This window comes from Girardinichthys multiradiatus, chromosome 1 (genome assembly GCF_021462225.1).
Source record: "Girardinichthys multiradiatus isolate DD_20200921_A chromosome 1, DD_fGirMul_XY1, whole genome shotgun sequence".
NCBI classification, from domain to species: Eukaryota; Metazoa; Chordata; class Actinopteri; order Cyprinodontiformes; family Goodeidae; genus Girardinichthys; species Girardinichthys multiradiatus.
The window spans coordinates 11,521,416-11,537,066 of record NC_061794.1 but is presented as its reverse complement, the minus strand read 5'-3'; the positions used below and the strand labels follow the sequence as shown (position 1 = coordinate 11,537,066).

At 40.6% G+C, this 15,651-nt stretch overlaps 1 protein-coding gene across 1 annotated transcript in view; it reads right to left on the bottom strand.

Annotated features, from left to right (window-relative positions):
- The window catches only part of ctnnbl1 (catenin, beta like 1), a 94,473-nt gene that overhangs the window by 60,406 nt on the left and 18,416 nt on the right, over positions 1–15,651 (bottom strand). Inside the window, exons 7-10 of the mRNA XM_047362895.1 lie at positions 9,276–9,367; positions 8,448–8,520; positions 7,449–7,507; positions 3,899–4,047 (exon numbers count right to left, since the gene is read on the bottom strand). Coding sequence (XP_047218851.1) covers positions 3,899–4,047; positions 7,449–7,507; positions 8,448–8,520; positions 9,276–9,367 — 373 coding nt within the window. The remainder of the gene's footprint in view (positions 1–3,898; positions 4,048–7,448; positions 7,508–8,447; positions 8,521–9,275; positions 9,368–15,651) is intronic.

Sequence of the window (15,651 nt, the reverse complement as noted above, 5' to 3'; positions counted from 1 at the left end):
CTCCATAATGTCTTCATAGTAATATAAAGCAATATAAAATACTGTGGATATGTTTTTAGTACCAGTCATCTGACTGACACCTTTGAGCAGTTAGATCACTTTGATCTTTTGCATCTGCTATGAAAACCATGGCTTCAGCTAAAAGATTTAAATGGTGAATTTAATTTAAAGAGTGCTTTGACATCATGTGGTTTATAAATAAATGTGGTATGGTGTGGTAACAAATTGTTTCCGGTAGTTAAAAGTTTTGGAAAACTGATGGGAGCAGATTAGTACATTTCTTCGCACAATTTCCCCCCTAATAGATTTGTTTTGTTCAAAATTTGTCACATAAGAGGTGGAAAAAGTTTTGAAATGATTTATTACGGTCTCATTTTTTAATAGCATTTTAATAGCAGTACACTCACTTCTAATAAATACTCTACATCATGCAGCTGTGCTTCTGTAAGCTAAATCTTGGATTGGATTACACTGTTTATATGTATTTTTCTTCATCACCTATGTAAATCCCCTTCTGCTTTTCTGCAGCTAAAGATTAGTTTGTAATCAAGTATTCTATCGATTATTGTGACAATTAATCGAGTAATCTGATAAAGAAATTGGTACATTCTGCAGATTTTTTTATTTAGCTACTCAATCTGTTTTATGAGTGATAGAGATACACGAAAACAAATGCAAGTAAACAAATAATTCAATTTCTTTTTTAAAAAGAATAATCAGATTTGTATTGCCTAAAATGCAATAGCATAGCATGACCTTTATTGTACACTTGAACATTGGTTGGTAGCAAAGGAAGCATCTGGTTGACTTTTCATCAGTACAGTGCTATGTATTAAAAATGGTCACAAAGTACATAAAGCATCACTTGCATAATGCATTCTGGATTTTTAAAGAGATTTTTTTAACATCAAAAAGCATTATGTTATCTAGATAAGTTTACAAGAAGGGTTGTACTTTAAGTGCCAAGTTAGACTCTTCTTGTTTGTTTAGTGCAAAAACAAAGAAGAAATAAAAAAGATTGTGCTTAATAGGAGATATTTTACAGAATTTGAACCAAGTGAAAGTAAAACTATGCCACTAGTAGTTCTGGATAGAGCAGATTTACAGACAAAGAAGGTTTTTCATCCTAATCGCGAAATGTAAATATTTTTCGATTTGATTAATCATGAATAATCTGATTGTTTCAATCCTAATGTCATCTACTTTATTTTTTGTGTGCTTTATAAGTGGCAATAATATCATTAATCAATGTTATTGTTGCAGCTGAACAGGAAAGTACTGCGCAACATAAATGCATCAATGTTTCCACAAAAGAGAGAGCCCGAAGGTTACTTTGAAAGACAAAGGGACAGTCCTGCAACCATCCCCCACGACGCCCCCCAACAGCTGCAGCCACAATCCACCACCCCCACCTCCCCAACCTCAAGAGGGGCCTTGGCACCTCCAACCCCCACCCTGAAGTTCCCCCCCACCAGCCCCCTACCCACGCCGAGGACGGCTCTTTCCATCCAGGAGAGGGACGTCAACAAACTCTTCAGGAGACAGAACCCCCGGAAAGCTGCTGGTCCGGATTCTGTCTCACCAGCCAGCCTGAAGCACTACGCTGATCAGCTGTCTCCAGTCTTCACAGACATTTTTAACACCTCACTGGAGACATGTCATGTGCCAGCCTGCTTCAAGTCCTCCACCATCGTCCCTGTTCCCAAGAAGCCAAGGACCACAGGGCTTAATGACTTCAGACCCGTTGCCCTGACCTCTGTGGTGATGAAGTCCTTTGAGCGCCTTGTGCTCTCACACCTAAAAGACATCACCGACCCCCTCCTGGACCCCCTGCAGTTTGCCTACAGAGCCAACAGGTCTGTAGACGATGCAGTCAACCTAGCCCTTCACTTCATCCTCCGGCACCTGGACTCCACAGAAACCTATGCCAGGATCCTGTTTGTGGATTTCAGCTCTGCCTTCAACACCATCGTCCCAGTTCTGCTCCAGGAGAAGCTCTCCCAGCTGAGTGTGCCCGACTCCACCTGTAGGTGGATCACTGACTTCCTGTCTGACAGGAAGCAGCGCGTGAGGCTGGGGAAGCACGTCTCTGACTCCCTGACCATCAGCACCGGTTCCCCCCAAGGCTGTGTTCTCTCTCCTCTGCTCTTCTCCCTGTACACCAACAGCTGCACCTCCAGTCACCAGTCTGTCAAGCTTCTGAAGTTTGCGGACGACACCACCCTGATCGGACTCATCTCTGATGGTGACGAGTCCGTGTACAGATGGGAGGTGGACCATCTGTTGGACTGGTGCAGCCAGAACAACCTTGAGCACAACGCTCTGAAGACAGTGGAGATGGTTGTGGACTTCAGGCAGAACCCAGCCCCACCTGCCCCCATCACCCTCTGTGACTCCACAATTGACACTGTGGAATCTTTCCGCTTCCTGGGAACCATCATCTCCCAGGATCTCAAGTGGGAGCCAAACATCAGCTCCCTCATCAAGAAAGCCCAGCAGAGGATGTTCTTCCTGCGGCAGCTGAAGAAATTCAACCTGCCAAAGACTATGATGGTGCACTTCTACACAGCCATCATTGAGTCCATCCTCACCTCCTCCATCACCATCTGGTACGCCGCTGCTACAGCCAAGGATAAGGGCAGGCTGCAGCGTGTCATTCGGTCTGCTGAGAAGGTGATTGGCTGCAGTCTACATTAACGTTCAGCTTGGACTCCTGCTTTACTTGCACAATGATCACCTGCACTGTTGTATTGCTCTTGCATCTTATACTGCTCTATATTTACTCTCACTCACTTAAAACTGTGCACATATATTTATATTATATTGTAGATATGTTTATACTGCACGGTGGCGCAGTTGGTAGCACTGTTGCCTTGCAGCAAGAAGGTCCTGGGTTCGATTCCTGGCCTGGGGTCTTTCTGCATGGAGTTTGCATGTTCTCCCCGTGCATGCGTGGGTTCTCACCGGGTACTCTGGCTTCCTCCCACAGTCCAAAGACATGCCTGTTAGGTTAATTGGTCTCTCTAAATTGCCCTTAGGTGAATGAGTGTGTGCTTGGTTGTTTGTGTGTTGCCCTGCGATGGACTGGCGACCTGTCCAGGGTGTACCCTGCCTCTCGCTCATAGACTGCTGGAGATAGGCACCAGCTCCCCCGCGACCCACTATGGAATAAGCGGTAGAAAAAAATATATATATTTATACTGTTTAATTTGTACTGTATTGCACCGACTACGCCAAAACAAATTCCTTGTATGTCCAAAAACGTACTTGGCAATAAAGCTTTTCTGATTCTGATTGATCCCTTTCCCCTCCATTATTTCTTATTTCTCTTTGTGTTCTGTTCTATGACAAATACAATTGTGTTTTTGTAAATATCTTAAACTGTTTGCAATTGATGTTTGAACCATTAGGAGAAGGTAGAAAATGTAGTGGAAACAACACACCACTTTCAAGCAAATTTGTCTTACTGACTTACCTTATTTATTGTGAAATTTCACACTCTTCATGTATTTATCTATTTATTTTTTTGTTCTATAAAACTGAACTTAATGACTAGCCAAATGGTGTTTGAACCATTAACAAATCTGAAAAATGGTTTGGAACAACTGTTTCTACATCTGCAACTGGAAAATAAACTAATATGCTATCTGTAGCTTCTGTTTAAGAGGAAAAAAACACAGACGACAAAATAAATTTCACATCAATCAGTATATGATCCATTTAGCATTTTATCCAATCCACTGTTTTTTTTAGATTAAACTTGTACTGGAGCAGTGCTTCCACAGCTGGATATTTGCGGACATGCGGTCAGATAGTACAGGCATGAAAGTGCTACCACTGACCGCTCAGTTCCCAGTTGAGGTACTGGTAGTGTGTCGCACACAAACTGAAGCCTTACCTGAGCATGAGGTTCATTAGCTGCAGTCCTTCTCCTTTAAGGAAGCGGTCCCGATTGGAGGACAGCATGAGGCAGGAACACAGAGCATCAAAGAGGTTTTCCATCATCTCCTGCTCCTCGGCTGTGTTTGGGTTGTGACGTTTAAACACCTGAGAGAGGAAACAAAAAAAATAGAAAAAAAGATATTTGGGCAAATTTAGCAACTGTTGGGCAGACTAAGAAGAGTCATTATTCAACAAAGAAAGTCAAAATCTTAATAGTAATAATAAAAACATATTTTCAGATACATTTCCTTGCAGAAAAATTCGTATCTCTTGTTTGCATTTTGTCACAATACAACCACAAACCATCAATGCCTTTCTTATAGACAATATACGATAGACCAACACAAAATAGAATATAATTGTGAAGTAAAAGGAAAATACATACTTTTTTCTACTTTTTTTAGTCTGATGCCTCTAAATAAAATTCAGTGTAACCCACTACCTTCACAAGTCACCTAATAAGCATCTAAAATCCCCGTGTGTAATTTATTTTCAGTATAAATATGGCTGCTCTGAGGTTTGTTAAAAAATATGAAGCTAATTTTATTTCAGTAGCCTCTTTCCCAGATAAAAATCCCAAAGTGCTCAACAAAGATTACAGTTTAAAAATTAAAGCATGATCAAAAAAAGAACATTCTAAATCACAGATTATAATATAAAAGAATATTCAACATATTAATATTAGTGAATAAACAGTATCATGGAGACCAAGGGACACACCAGACTGGTCAATGGTGAAGGAGTGGAGAAGTTTAAAGCAGCCTATCCATAATACAGGTCCTTCTCAAAATATTAGCATATTGTGATAAAGTTTATTATTTTCCATAATGTCATAATGAAAATTTAACATTCATATATTTTAGATTCATTGCACACTAACTGAAATATTTCAGGTCTTTTATTGTCTTAATACGGATGATTTTGGCATACAGCTCATGAAAACCCAAAATTCCTATCTCACAAAATTAGCATATTTCATCCGACCAATTAAAGAAAAGTGTTTTTAATACAAAAAACGTCAACCTTCAAATAATCATGTACAGTTATGCATTCAATACTTGGTCGGGAATCCTTTGGCAGAAATGATTGCTTCAATGCGGCGTGACATGGAGGCAATCAGCCTGTGGCACTGCTGAGGTCTTATGGAGGCCCAGGATGCTTCGATAGCGGCCTTTAGCTCATCCAGAGTGTTGGGTCTTGAGTCTCTCAACGTTCTCTTCACAATATCCCACAGATTCTCTATGGGGTTCAGGTCAGGAGAGTTGGCAGGCCAATTGAGCACAGTGATACCATGGTCAGTAAACCATTTACCAGTGGTTTTGGCACTGTGAGCAGGTGCCAGGTTGTGCTGAAAAATTAAATCTTCATCTCCATAAAGCTTTTCAGCAGATGGAAGCATGAAGTGCTCCAAAATCTCCTGATAGCTAGCTGCATTGACCCTGCCCTTGATAAAACACAGTGGACCAACACCAGCAGCTGACACGGCACCCCAGACCATCACTGACTGTGGGTACTTGACACTGGACTTCTGGCATTTTGGCATTTCCTTCTCCCCAGTCTTCCTCCATGACTCTGGCACCTTGATTTCCGAATGACATGCAGAATTTGCTTTCATCCGAAAAAAGTACTTTGGACCACTGAGCAACAGTCCAGTGCTGCTTCTCTGTAGCCCAGGTCTGGGGACTGCGGCACCTGTAGCCCATTTCCTGCACACGCCTGTGCACGGTGGCTCTGGATGTTTCTACTCCAGACTCAGTCCACTGCTTCCGCAGGTCCCCCAAGGTCTGGAATCGGCCCTTCTCCACAATCTTCCTCAGGGTCCGGTCACCTCTTCTCGTTGTGCAGCGTTTTCTGCCACACTTTTTCCTTCCCACAGACTTGCCACTGAGGTGCCTTGATACAGCACTCTGGGAACAGCCTATTCGTTCAGAAATTTCTTTCTGTGTCTTACCCTCTTGCTTGAGGGTGTCAATAGTGGCCTTCTGGACAGCAGTCAGGTCGGCAGTCTTACCCATGATTGGGGTTTTGAGTGATGAACCAGGCTGGGAGTTTTAAAGGCCTCAGGAATCTTTTGCAGGTGTTTAGAGTTAACTTGTTGATTCAGATGATTAGGTTCATAGCTCGTTTAGAGACCCTTTTAATGATATGCTAATTTTGTGAGATAGGAATTTTGGGTTTTCATGAGCTGTATGCCAAAATCATCCGTATTAAGACAATAAAAGACCTGAAATATTTCAGTTAGTGCGCAACGAATCTAAAATATATGAATGTTAAATTTTCATCATGACATTATGGAAAATAATGAACTTTATCACAATATGCTAATATTTTGAGAAGGACCTGTATATTGTGCATATCTGACAACACTGTTCAATACACCATTTAAAGAACTCCAAAATGTAAAACTGCCACCTGGACTGACAGGCCTGTCAAGGAGAGTATTAATGTACAAACAAGAGGTCCTGGTTGTACTTTGTTCTAAGGGATCTAGAGCAGGGGTCCCCATCCACTGGGCCGCGTCCTGGTAACAGGTTGTGGGTCTATTGGTCCTGTGCGGATTGTAATTTCTGTGGTGTTGACAGCCAGAGAATGTGACTGGTTTTATACTCAAACAATCAGAAGCGTCCTGTCAGTGTGCTTAACAAGCAGGAAGATACACAGTTAAGGGGAGCAGGAAGGGCAAGCAGCTGTAAGTTCTTGCTTATGCGTTTGTTTAATTTCCATCCACAACATTACAAAGGTGCTGCCATTTAATTACATGCAGATATATTTCTTCTAGGGAAGAAGGACAGAGCTAAATACAGGCTTGATCTGAAAGTAGGGCAGAGGTTCATGGCCCAGCAGGACAATGTCCTCCAACCATTAAACATACAGACAGAACTACGTTGGAATGGGCTCAATCAAAGCACATCTATATGTTATAATTATTCTGCTCAGACCTAAGACCCCAAACCTAACACTCTCCATCTAATTAGACTGAGCTTGAGCTATTTTGAAATGAAAAATGTACACAAAGTGCAGGCTCTAGATGTGTAAAGGTGACAGGGACATACTGCAAAGCTGTATTTGGAGTGAAAGGCAGTTCTGGAAAGTACTGACTCAGAGGAGCAAGATACAAATGCATGCCACGCTTTCCAAAAACTTTTATCTGTAAATTTGCAAAACCATGTATCCCTTTTCCTCCAACTCACAATAATGCAATACTTTGTGTTGGTTTTATGACATACAAACCCGATAATACACAGAGTTTATGGTTGTAATGTTGCAGAATGCAAAAACAAAAAAGGTCAGAGGGTATGACTACTATTGCCAAGCACTATATGATGCTGATCAATCAGCACTATGTTCCACAAAGTCACGTATTTCAGTTGGTTCGTTTAATGAGTTGATGGGGATCGACTGCCCAGTTTCAATATGACAGAACAAGCAATGTGCAAACAGTACGGCCAACAAGGCAATATGTTTTCCACTGAAGGTTAGTGGGCAAAAAGAAAAAACCATCTTACAGAGAGCTGCTGCAGTAACACATCGATACCATCCATTTCTCCCAGTAGTTCTCGGGTAGCTGTGGGAAAAAAAATACAATAGAGTAAAGACTAAAAATGAAAGATTACAATAAAACGGCAGGTAAAGACTAAAAGAAAGAGCAGCAAGATGGATAAAAAACAGTTTAAAGCGTTTTCATTTATTACACAGTGCAAAACAAAAGTCTAAAAGGGGAGAAAAATGAGGACAAGATCCAAAATGCATGATCAAACTGAAAACAGTCAGAGGAAAGATGTGCTCTTTAAAACACTCATGTTGTGAAACTAATCCATGTAGACTCCAGCTCTGGAACACTTTGTTGATAATTTTCCACTTTAGCTTTGACATCTGTGCTTTAAGTCACATTCAACAGCAACAGAAGAAAACCACGAGCAAATTAGGACTTCAAGGAGCCATATAAAGTGCCACTTTCTATAAAAACGGGGTGATTTGCCTTGTTATTACCTCAAGAAGACCTCAAAAATTAAAGCTGGGACATTATCTGTGACAGCTTGTCTTAAAGTCGGTTTTTCTCTGAGGATGTGGAAATGCAAAGAAAATAGCTAATAATTGAGACACAATAAGTAAAGAAAAGGGAAATTGGTGTAAATTGAGACATGAGTCCAACTGCATCATTAAAGAGAGCGTGTCCATGGACCTGACCATCCTGTGGCTCCATCTATGACGTGTTTTTTTAGTGAGGATGGGAAAGTAAGAAGACGACAGTAAATATACCCAAAGAGATGGTGGAAGACATGAAAGGTAACATGAAGTAGAAAAAGTGATGCAGGAAAATGAAATTGACAAAGGAGTGGGAAAAAGGGAGAGGGAGGCAGAAATTCAAAGGAATATTTAGGAGGTTTAGTATTAGAGAAGAGTAATGAGGAAAAAGGACGGAGGAAATCACAAAATAAGGGGAAGCGGACACAGGACACATCAGGATGGAGGTAATAAAACAACATTTACAGAGACAAACTTACTGTCGTTATTTTGCAGCAAGATGGCCAGAATCTCACTGCAGTACAGCTTGTTAGCATCAAACGGCATCTTGGCCTGAGAGAGAGAGCGAGTTCTAATTACCACTCATCTTGAGAAGCTCTGTTCTCCAGAGAGCTACAAAAATCACTAGGTATCCTACATAAAAAACCTGCAGTTTGTAGCCTCGGGCAGCAGCCTGCCTCATGTAGTAGATGAAGCGGCATTTCGGAATAAATTTATAGCCTCATTTAGTTCAATCACAACAGCCAACAGAGTGAAAACAGAAAAACGAATAACCTTTGGAGCAACACAACTTTCTAATAACTGAATCAGAAGCGAATTTAGATAAATATACAGCTACAACTGACTATTACTTTCATTACATGTTAATACAGTTATTAAACTAAATCACAATTTCCAAGTTTATGAGGTACGTTGTTTACACAAGAATTGAGTCACGTAACAATTAAAACCTCATCTGACTAATTTAAATCATCATTTTATTATATTTATCTAATGAAACTCCCTTTTTTTACATGAAGGCAACTATTAAGTTGTTATTTAGTGATTTAAGTATTTTATTAAACAAAAGAAACAACATAAATCCAAAATGTGAATTTACAATATACTCAGGTTAATTTCTAAGCAAGGCTGCAGAATATCAGCAAAATATGTAATTACGATAGAGTTTAATATCCGGTTAAACACTGTGTCCAATCTTACTGTATTTTAGCAAATTACAAACTAGATGGCAATGTTTTTCTAAGTAGGATAGTCAAAACAATCGACTTGTATCCGAGCAGCAACATTCCAATTGACCAAGTTCTTACCTTGATCCTTTTGAGCAGCCACTGCATGAGTCCCTGTTGAGCGGCTTCAGTGCACAGGCCAGGTCTGAACTCTGCCATATTTTCAATAATAGCTGCAGGAAATGAAAAAAAAGACAACGAAAAACTCAGCCATGGAAAATCGTTCCACCTGAAAAACATGAGATAGTTTCAGTTTTACGAATTATTATATAGCTGGATCAACTGTAGTAGTAAGTACGCCTAAGATTCGGAAGGTTTTGGGTTCAACCCTGCAGTTCTGCTCCTGAGTTTTTATCTTAACAGTTTTTCTTCCATAATAATCACCATCAGCGCAGTCACATTTGAGTTGTCATTTACTACACCAGTAATCCTACTTAAGGTTTTTGTTCCATCATACCCCTCCTATGGTTTTAACTCCTTTCAATGAGACCAAAGAAAGTACCGGAGTGACAGGAGTTGCTCTGGGTCAAACCGTCCCTTTGCCAATTTCTACTGCTGTTTTCCAATTTCCATTTCTTTAAACAAACAGTTTCATACCCATGTACTTAATCCACTGAGTATCAGGTTATTTTGCTTTGTAGTTTATTATTTCCATGAGTTGCTGTACAAGACAGTCATGGGAAAAAATGCTTCATTCTGCCATATAATTTCATTAAACTATATTATTTTCATTTATCTTGGTTTTGGTCTCCATTTTGTTCAGTTGACTGATAAAATAAGACAAGATTCAGACTCCTGATCAAGTTACTCTACGCAACCCTGCCCCGGCTGGTTTATTGAAGTTGTTTAGTCAAGCTTCCTTACAGTAGACATGGACAAAATATAGAAAATTAATTTAAATCATTGCCTGTAAAAGCAGGTATGGCACGGCCCACTGGAGGGTACAAAACAACACAAATTGTAAGATACACCCCATGGCTTACTATTCCTGAAAAAGTCGGATACAAAACATTTAAAAGGTCAGACACTGATGCTGGACAAGAAGACCTGGCACCCATTCTCCGCAATTCATCCCAAAAGGTGTTCTATCTGGTTGAGGTCAGGGCAATGCTCATGAAACTCAGGTTCAGACAAAGTTGGGAGCATGAAATGTCTGAAATGGCTAGGTGTGCTGAAGCATTAAGTGTTTCTTTCACTGGAACTAATGTGCCAAGGCCAACTACAGAAAACCAGCCCTACATCATAATCCCCTCCGCACCAAACTTTACACTGTGCAGTTAGGAGATTGTTGTTTTCCTAATTACTGCTTAATCCAGACTTTGCCATTGGGTTGAAAGACAAAGAAGCATGATTCCAGAGAACCCATCTCCACTGCTCTAGAATCTAGTGGCGCGTTTTACATCTCTGCATCGGCCACTTGGCACTGTACCTCTTGTAAGACTTAGATGCAGCTCCTCGGCCATGGAAACCCATCCCAAGAAGCCCTCTCTGAATAGTTCTTGAGGTCACATCTAGTTTGTAGGCCTGTAGCAAATAAATCTAAAGGAAAGTCATGACCTCTGTGCACTACACACCTCGGCACCACTCCGCAGTTTTCTGTGACCTACCACTTCGTTTCCAACTTTCCCATTTACTTCAGCTTTGTTTAAATAACAATTGACATTTAGCAATGAGGACATTTCACAACTGGAGTTATTGCACAAGTGTTATCCTATTGGTACCACGCTGAGATTCACTGAGCTCCTGAGGCTGACCCAATGTTTTAGAAGCAGTCTAGCTTTCAAAGTGGTTGCTTTTATACACATGTGGCCCTGAAAATTACTTGAACAGCTGAATACAATGATGTGGATGGGTGAGTGTGTACTTTTGGCAAGAAAATGTATATTTTGTTTTAAATCGTACTGTTAGTACTGTGAAACAGTGATATTTGTAATTAAGGTTGACATATATATATGAATTTAAAAACGGTGCATAGCTAGATTGGTTTTGTAAATGTTGTGGACCATGAAAAGATATTTTTGTCCAGTTTCCAGGATATAGGGTGCAGTCTGTTAACAACAATAAGGGCTTACAGAGAACAGATGGATGGATGGAAACAGCAATCTGAAATTCCAGATCAAAACTGATCTTATTAAGCGGATCAAGTATCAGTCGGGTGTGACTAATCTACATCAAATCTGATTTTTCTCTCGGTGCTTTTTCCCCAACTTATCTTATAATTCTCTGCTTCCAAAGGTCTGTCTCTGCAATTCATGCCTCCATCAGATCAAATGGAAGCAGAGGGAGGCTGAGAGAGACTGTGAGATGTGACGGAAGGAAGGAGAAAAAGGAGAGAAATGAGCAGAGAAGAAGGGGGACGGGAAAAGTTAGGTAGACAAGTCAAAGATAAATGACGAGAAAACTGAGGGAATGAGAGACACCAGAAATGAGTGAGGAGAAGCTCAGCAATATGAAAATAACAAAAAAAGCAAAAACCAACATCTGGAGAGATGGGCTGCAGATGATAAGAGAACTGATGGAGAAACAACAACAGAGAAGGAGATTGAGTGAAAGGGTGCTGAGGGAGAAAGACCAAGGCCCTTTATCAGGGATTCAAACAGAGCAGACAGCATCCTAGAGGAAAGCAGGCCCAGAACAGAAAGCGGCCAAGGCAGACAAAAGGCTTATTCAAGCTTGGAGAGCTCCCTTGATAACTCTCTCTCTCTCTCTCTCTCTCTCTCTCTCTCTCACACACACACAGATACACACAAATGCAGAACTTCAGAGGATGCACAAGTGTTGCTCCCATGATGAAAGCCACATACACAGAGCCAAATACACACACCTAAACAGCCCTCTTGACACACAGCCTCAATCTGGCAACAAAGAAAGAGAAATCATCTCAGTAGACTCATTCAACACAAAAAGAGCTGAGGGGCAGAAAGTCTGATTCATGTGAGGCTAAATACAAAGGCTAGGACTGCCCTCTCCTATATCTTGTGTCTACATTTACTGCTGTCAAAGGGACCATGCATGTACAAAAATTAATGGCTTTTACGTTTAGTCACTTTTCAAAAGTTTACCCCCTCTCCAACCAACCCAATTTACAAATACCAAAACTAAGCCCTCCAAGTCATTTCAGATACGCCTATTTCGCAGGAATTTGTTAGAAATAATCTTTATTAATATGCTCATAGCTGTTTTTCCCTTTTATACTATAGTGAAATAAATATAAGTTCTAATGTTTCCCTTTTGTTACAATAGGATAAGAATGCTCATAAACATACAATACAAGGATAAATGGCCCAAGGTTTGTCATAAATGACCTGAAGCTGGGGCACTGGGTTTGATAGTGGAGCAGCTGGCATAACTGGGTTGATTAGAAAGCTACAGCACACTTAAATTAAGTATGGACACCCACCACTACACAGATAGACACCACAATGGTGACACATAGTCTACTGATAATCACTGACGGAGAGAACATCCATTGCATTGGAGTGCCATATATAAAACTACATGTGACCTTCTATCGAGGCTCTACGTCATCCTCTAACAGACGGCGACGGTCCAAGACAGGAGCCTCAGCGCTGATCTCTGTAATCATTCCTGTGCCTTAATTTAGATTAAAAGAGCTAAAAGTTAGAAACTGTTTGAGAGTCGTTCATTTAATAGTCTTTAGATAGAAGTAGTGACTGTTTCCGGGGTCCAAGTACCGGAAAACTGTTTTAAAAAACACACAGTACGGTTCTTTCCTCAAGCTGCACACACACTTTCAGAGGCACAATGCTACTGATATCAGAACAATGACCAGGATGTCATATCAACACACAGTAAATTCAATCATTCATCTTCTATGCTGCTTATTCCATAGTGGGTCATGGGGGAGCTGGTGCCTATCTCCAGCAGTCTACGGGCGAGAGGCAGGGTACACCCTGGACAGGTTGCCAAACTATCGCAGGGCAACACAGAGACATACAGGACAAACAACCACGCACACACTCTAAGGGGAACATTTTTGGACTGTGGGAGGAAGCCAGAGTACCCGGTGAGAACCCACGCATGCACGAGGAGAACATGCAAGAAAGACCCCTGACCAGGAGTCGAACCCAGGACCTTCTTGCTGCACGGCAACAGTGCTACCAACTGCGCAACCGTGCAGCCCTAGCTTAAAAACAGTCAGGACATTTTACAACTATGAGTTAAGCACTGGAAAACACATAAACTTATGTTTTCTATAAAAAACGCATTAAAACAAGTGGAGTTCAAGACATAAAATATGTGCATTCAAACAAGGAGACTGTCAGTTTTTACAGTGATAGGGACCCAATCCCAACCAAATTATTTAAGGAAGTGTTCCCTCTGATTACCAGCCCCATTTTAGATATGATTAATCTATCTTTAGTAAATGGATATGTACCACAGGTTTTAAGTTAGCTGTACTTAAACCTTTACTTAAGAAACCTTCGCTTGATCGAGATGACTTGAAAAATTACAGACCTATATCCAATCTTCCATTCTTATCTAAAATTCTTGAGAAAATTGTTGCTAATCAAATGTGTGAGCATTTATACAGCAATGACCTGTTTGAAGAGTTTCAGTCAGGTTTCAGAGCTCATCATAGCACTGAAACAGCTCTGCTGAAAGTCACTAATGATATTCTTATGGCCTCAAATAATGGACTTGTGTCTGTTCTGGTTCTGTTAGATCTCAGTGCTGCATTTGATACAGTCGACCATAATATTCTCTTAAAAAGGCTGGAATAGGCTGGTTTAAATCTTATTTGTCTGACAGATTCCAGTTTGTTCATGTAAATGATAAATCATCTTTAAACTCCAGGGTTAATTGTGGAGTACCACAGGGTTCAGTACTTGGGCCAATTCTCTTTACTATATATATATATATATATATATATATATATATATATATGCTTCCAATAGGTCAAATTATCAGGCAGCATGGGATACATTTTCAGTTAAGCTGATGAGACTCAGCTTTACTTATCCATAAATCCTGATGAGCCCAACCAGTTAGATAGACTACAAGCATGTCTTGAAGATATAAAAACTTGGATGACTTTAAATGTTTTGCTTCTAAATTCAGACAAGACAGAAGTTGTCGTCTTTGGACCGGAGTCTTTAAAAAAGAAACTGCTTAGTCAATCACTTAACCTGGATGGCATTAAATTGACCTCTGGTAATAAAGTAAAAAACCCTGGTGTTACTGTTGACCAGGACATGTCATTTAAATCCCATATTAAACAGGTTTCTAGGATTTCCTTCTTTCATCTCCAGAACATTGCCAAAATTAGAAATATTCTATCCAGGAGTGATGCTGAAAAACTAGTCCATCCATTTGTTACTTCAAGGCTGGACTATTGTAATTCGTTACTATCAGGATGTCCACAAAATGCAGTTAAAAGCCTTCAGCTGATTCAAAATGCTGCAGCAAGAGTTCTGATGAAAATTAAAAAGAGAGATCATATTTCTCCTATTTTAGCTTCCCTTCATTGGCTCCGTTAAATCCAGAATAGAATTTAAAATTCTCCTCCTCACATATAAAGCCCTTAATGATCTAGCTCCATCATACATCAGAGATCTGATTGTTCCATACGTTGCTAACAGAGCACTTCGTTCTGAGACTACAGGTTTACTGGTGGTTCCTAGAGTCTCTAGAAGTAGAATGGGAGGCAGATCCTTTAGTTATCAGGCTCCTCTCCTGTGGAACCAGCTCCCAGTTTTGGTCCATGAGGCAGACACCCTGTCTACTTTTAAGACTAGGCTTAAAACTTTCCTTTTTGATAAAGCTTATAGTTAGAATGGCTTAGTTTATCAGGGAGGGAGCCTTCCTCCCTCCCTGTTGGATGGAGTAAGGGGGAGTCAGGTTTAGCCTAAACCGGCTCAGTTATGGTTGAGGTGCAAACACACCCTCCATTTCTGCTACCTGTGTGACCCCTTCTCTTTTCCGATGGTTGTGATCAGTCTGACAGAGAGAGATTTCCCAATCCTTGTGGTTTTTAGTATAACAATGACCATGAGTGGGACCCTTTGTGGGGTTCCTTGTGACGACATTGTTGTAAATAAGCGCTGTTTAACTAAATAATCTGAACTGAAACTATCTGTGTAGTTATGCTGCTATAGGCTTAGGCTGCTGGAGGACATAATGACCACTTTCACCCTCTTCGCTACATTCTCACACTACTCTCCAATTTTGCATTATTTGCTGTTATTTCAGCTTTTAACCTTGTTCTCTCTTTTCTCTTCCTAGAAGCTACACCTGGCCTGGCTCTGTGTCTACCTGTGACACCTTTCTGGAGAGGGGAATCGTCCGAGCTTCTGCTGGCAACAACTTAATGCTCACCCTCTACCGATGATCCACATAGCCCTGTCTTTTAGTATTTAACCCTTTCTCTCTCCTAGACATGGCGATTGACTGAGCTTTTACTGTGACTAACTGAATGTGCTCTCTTTCAGACTCT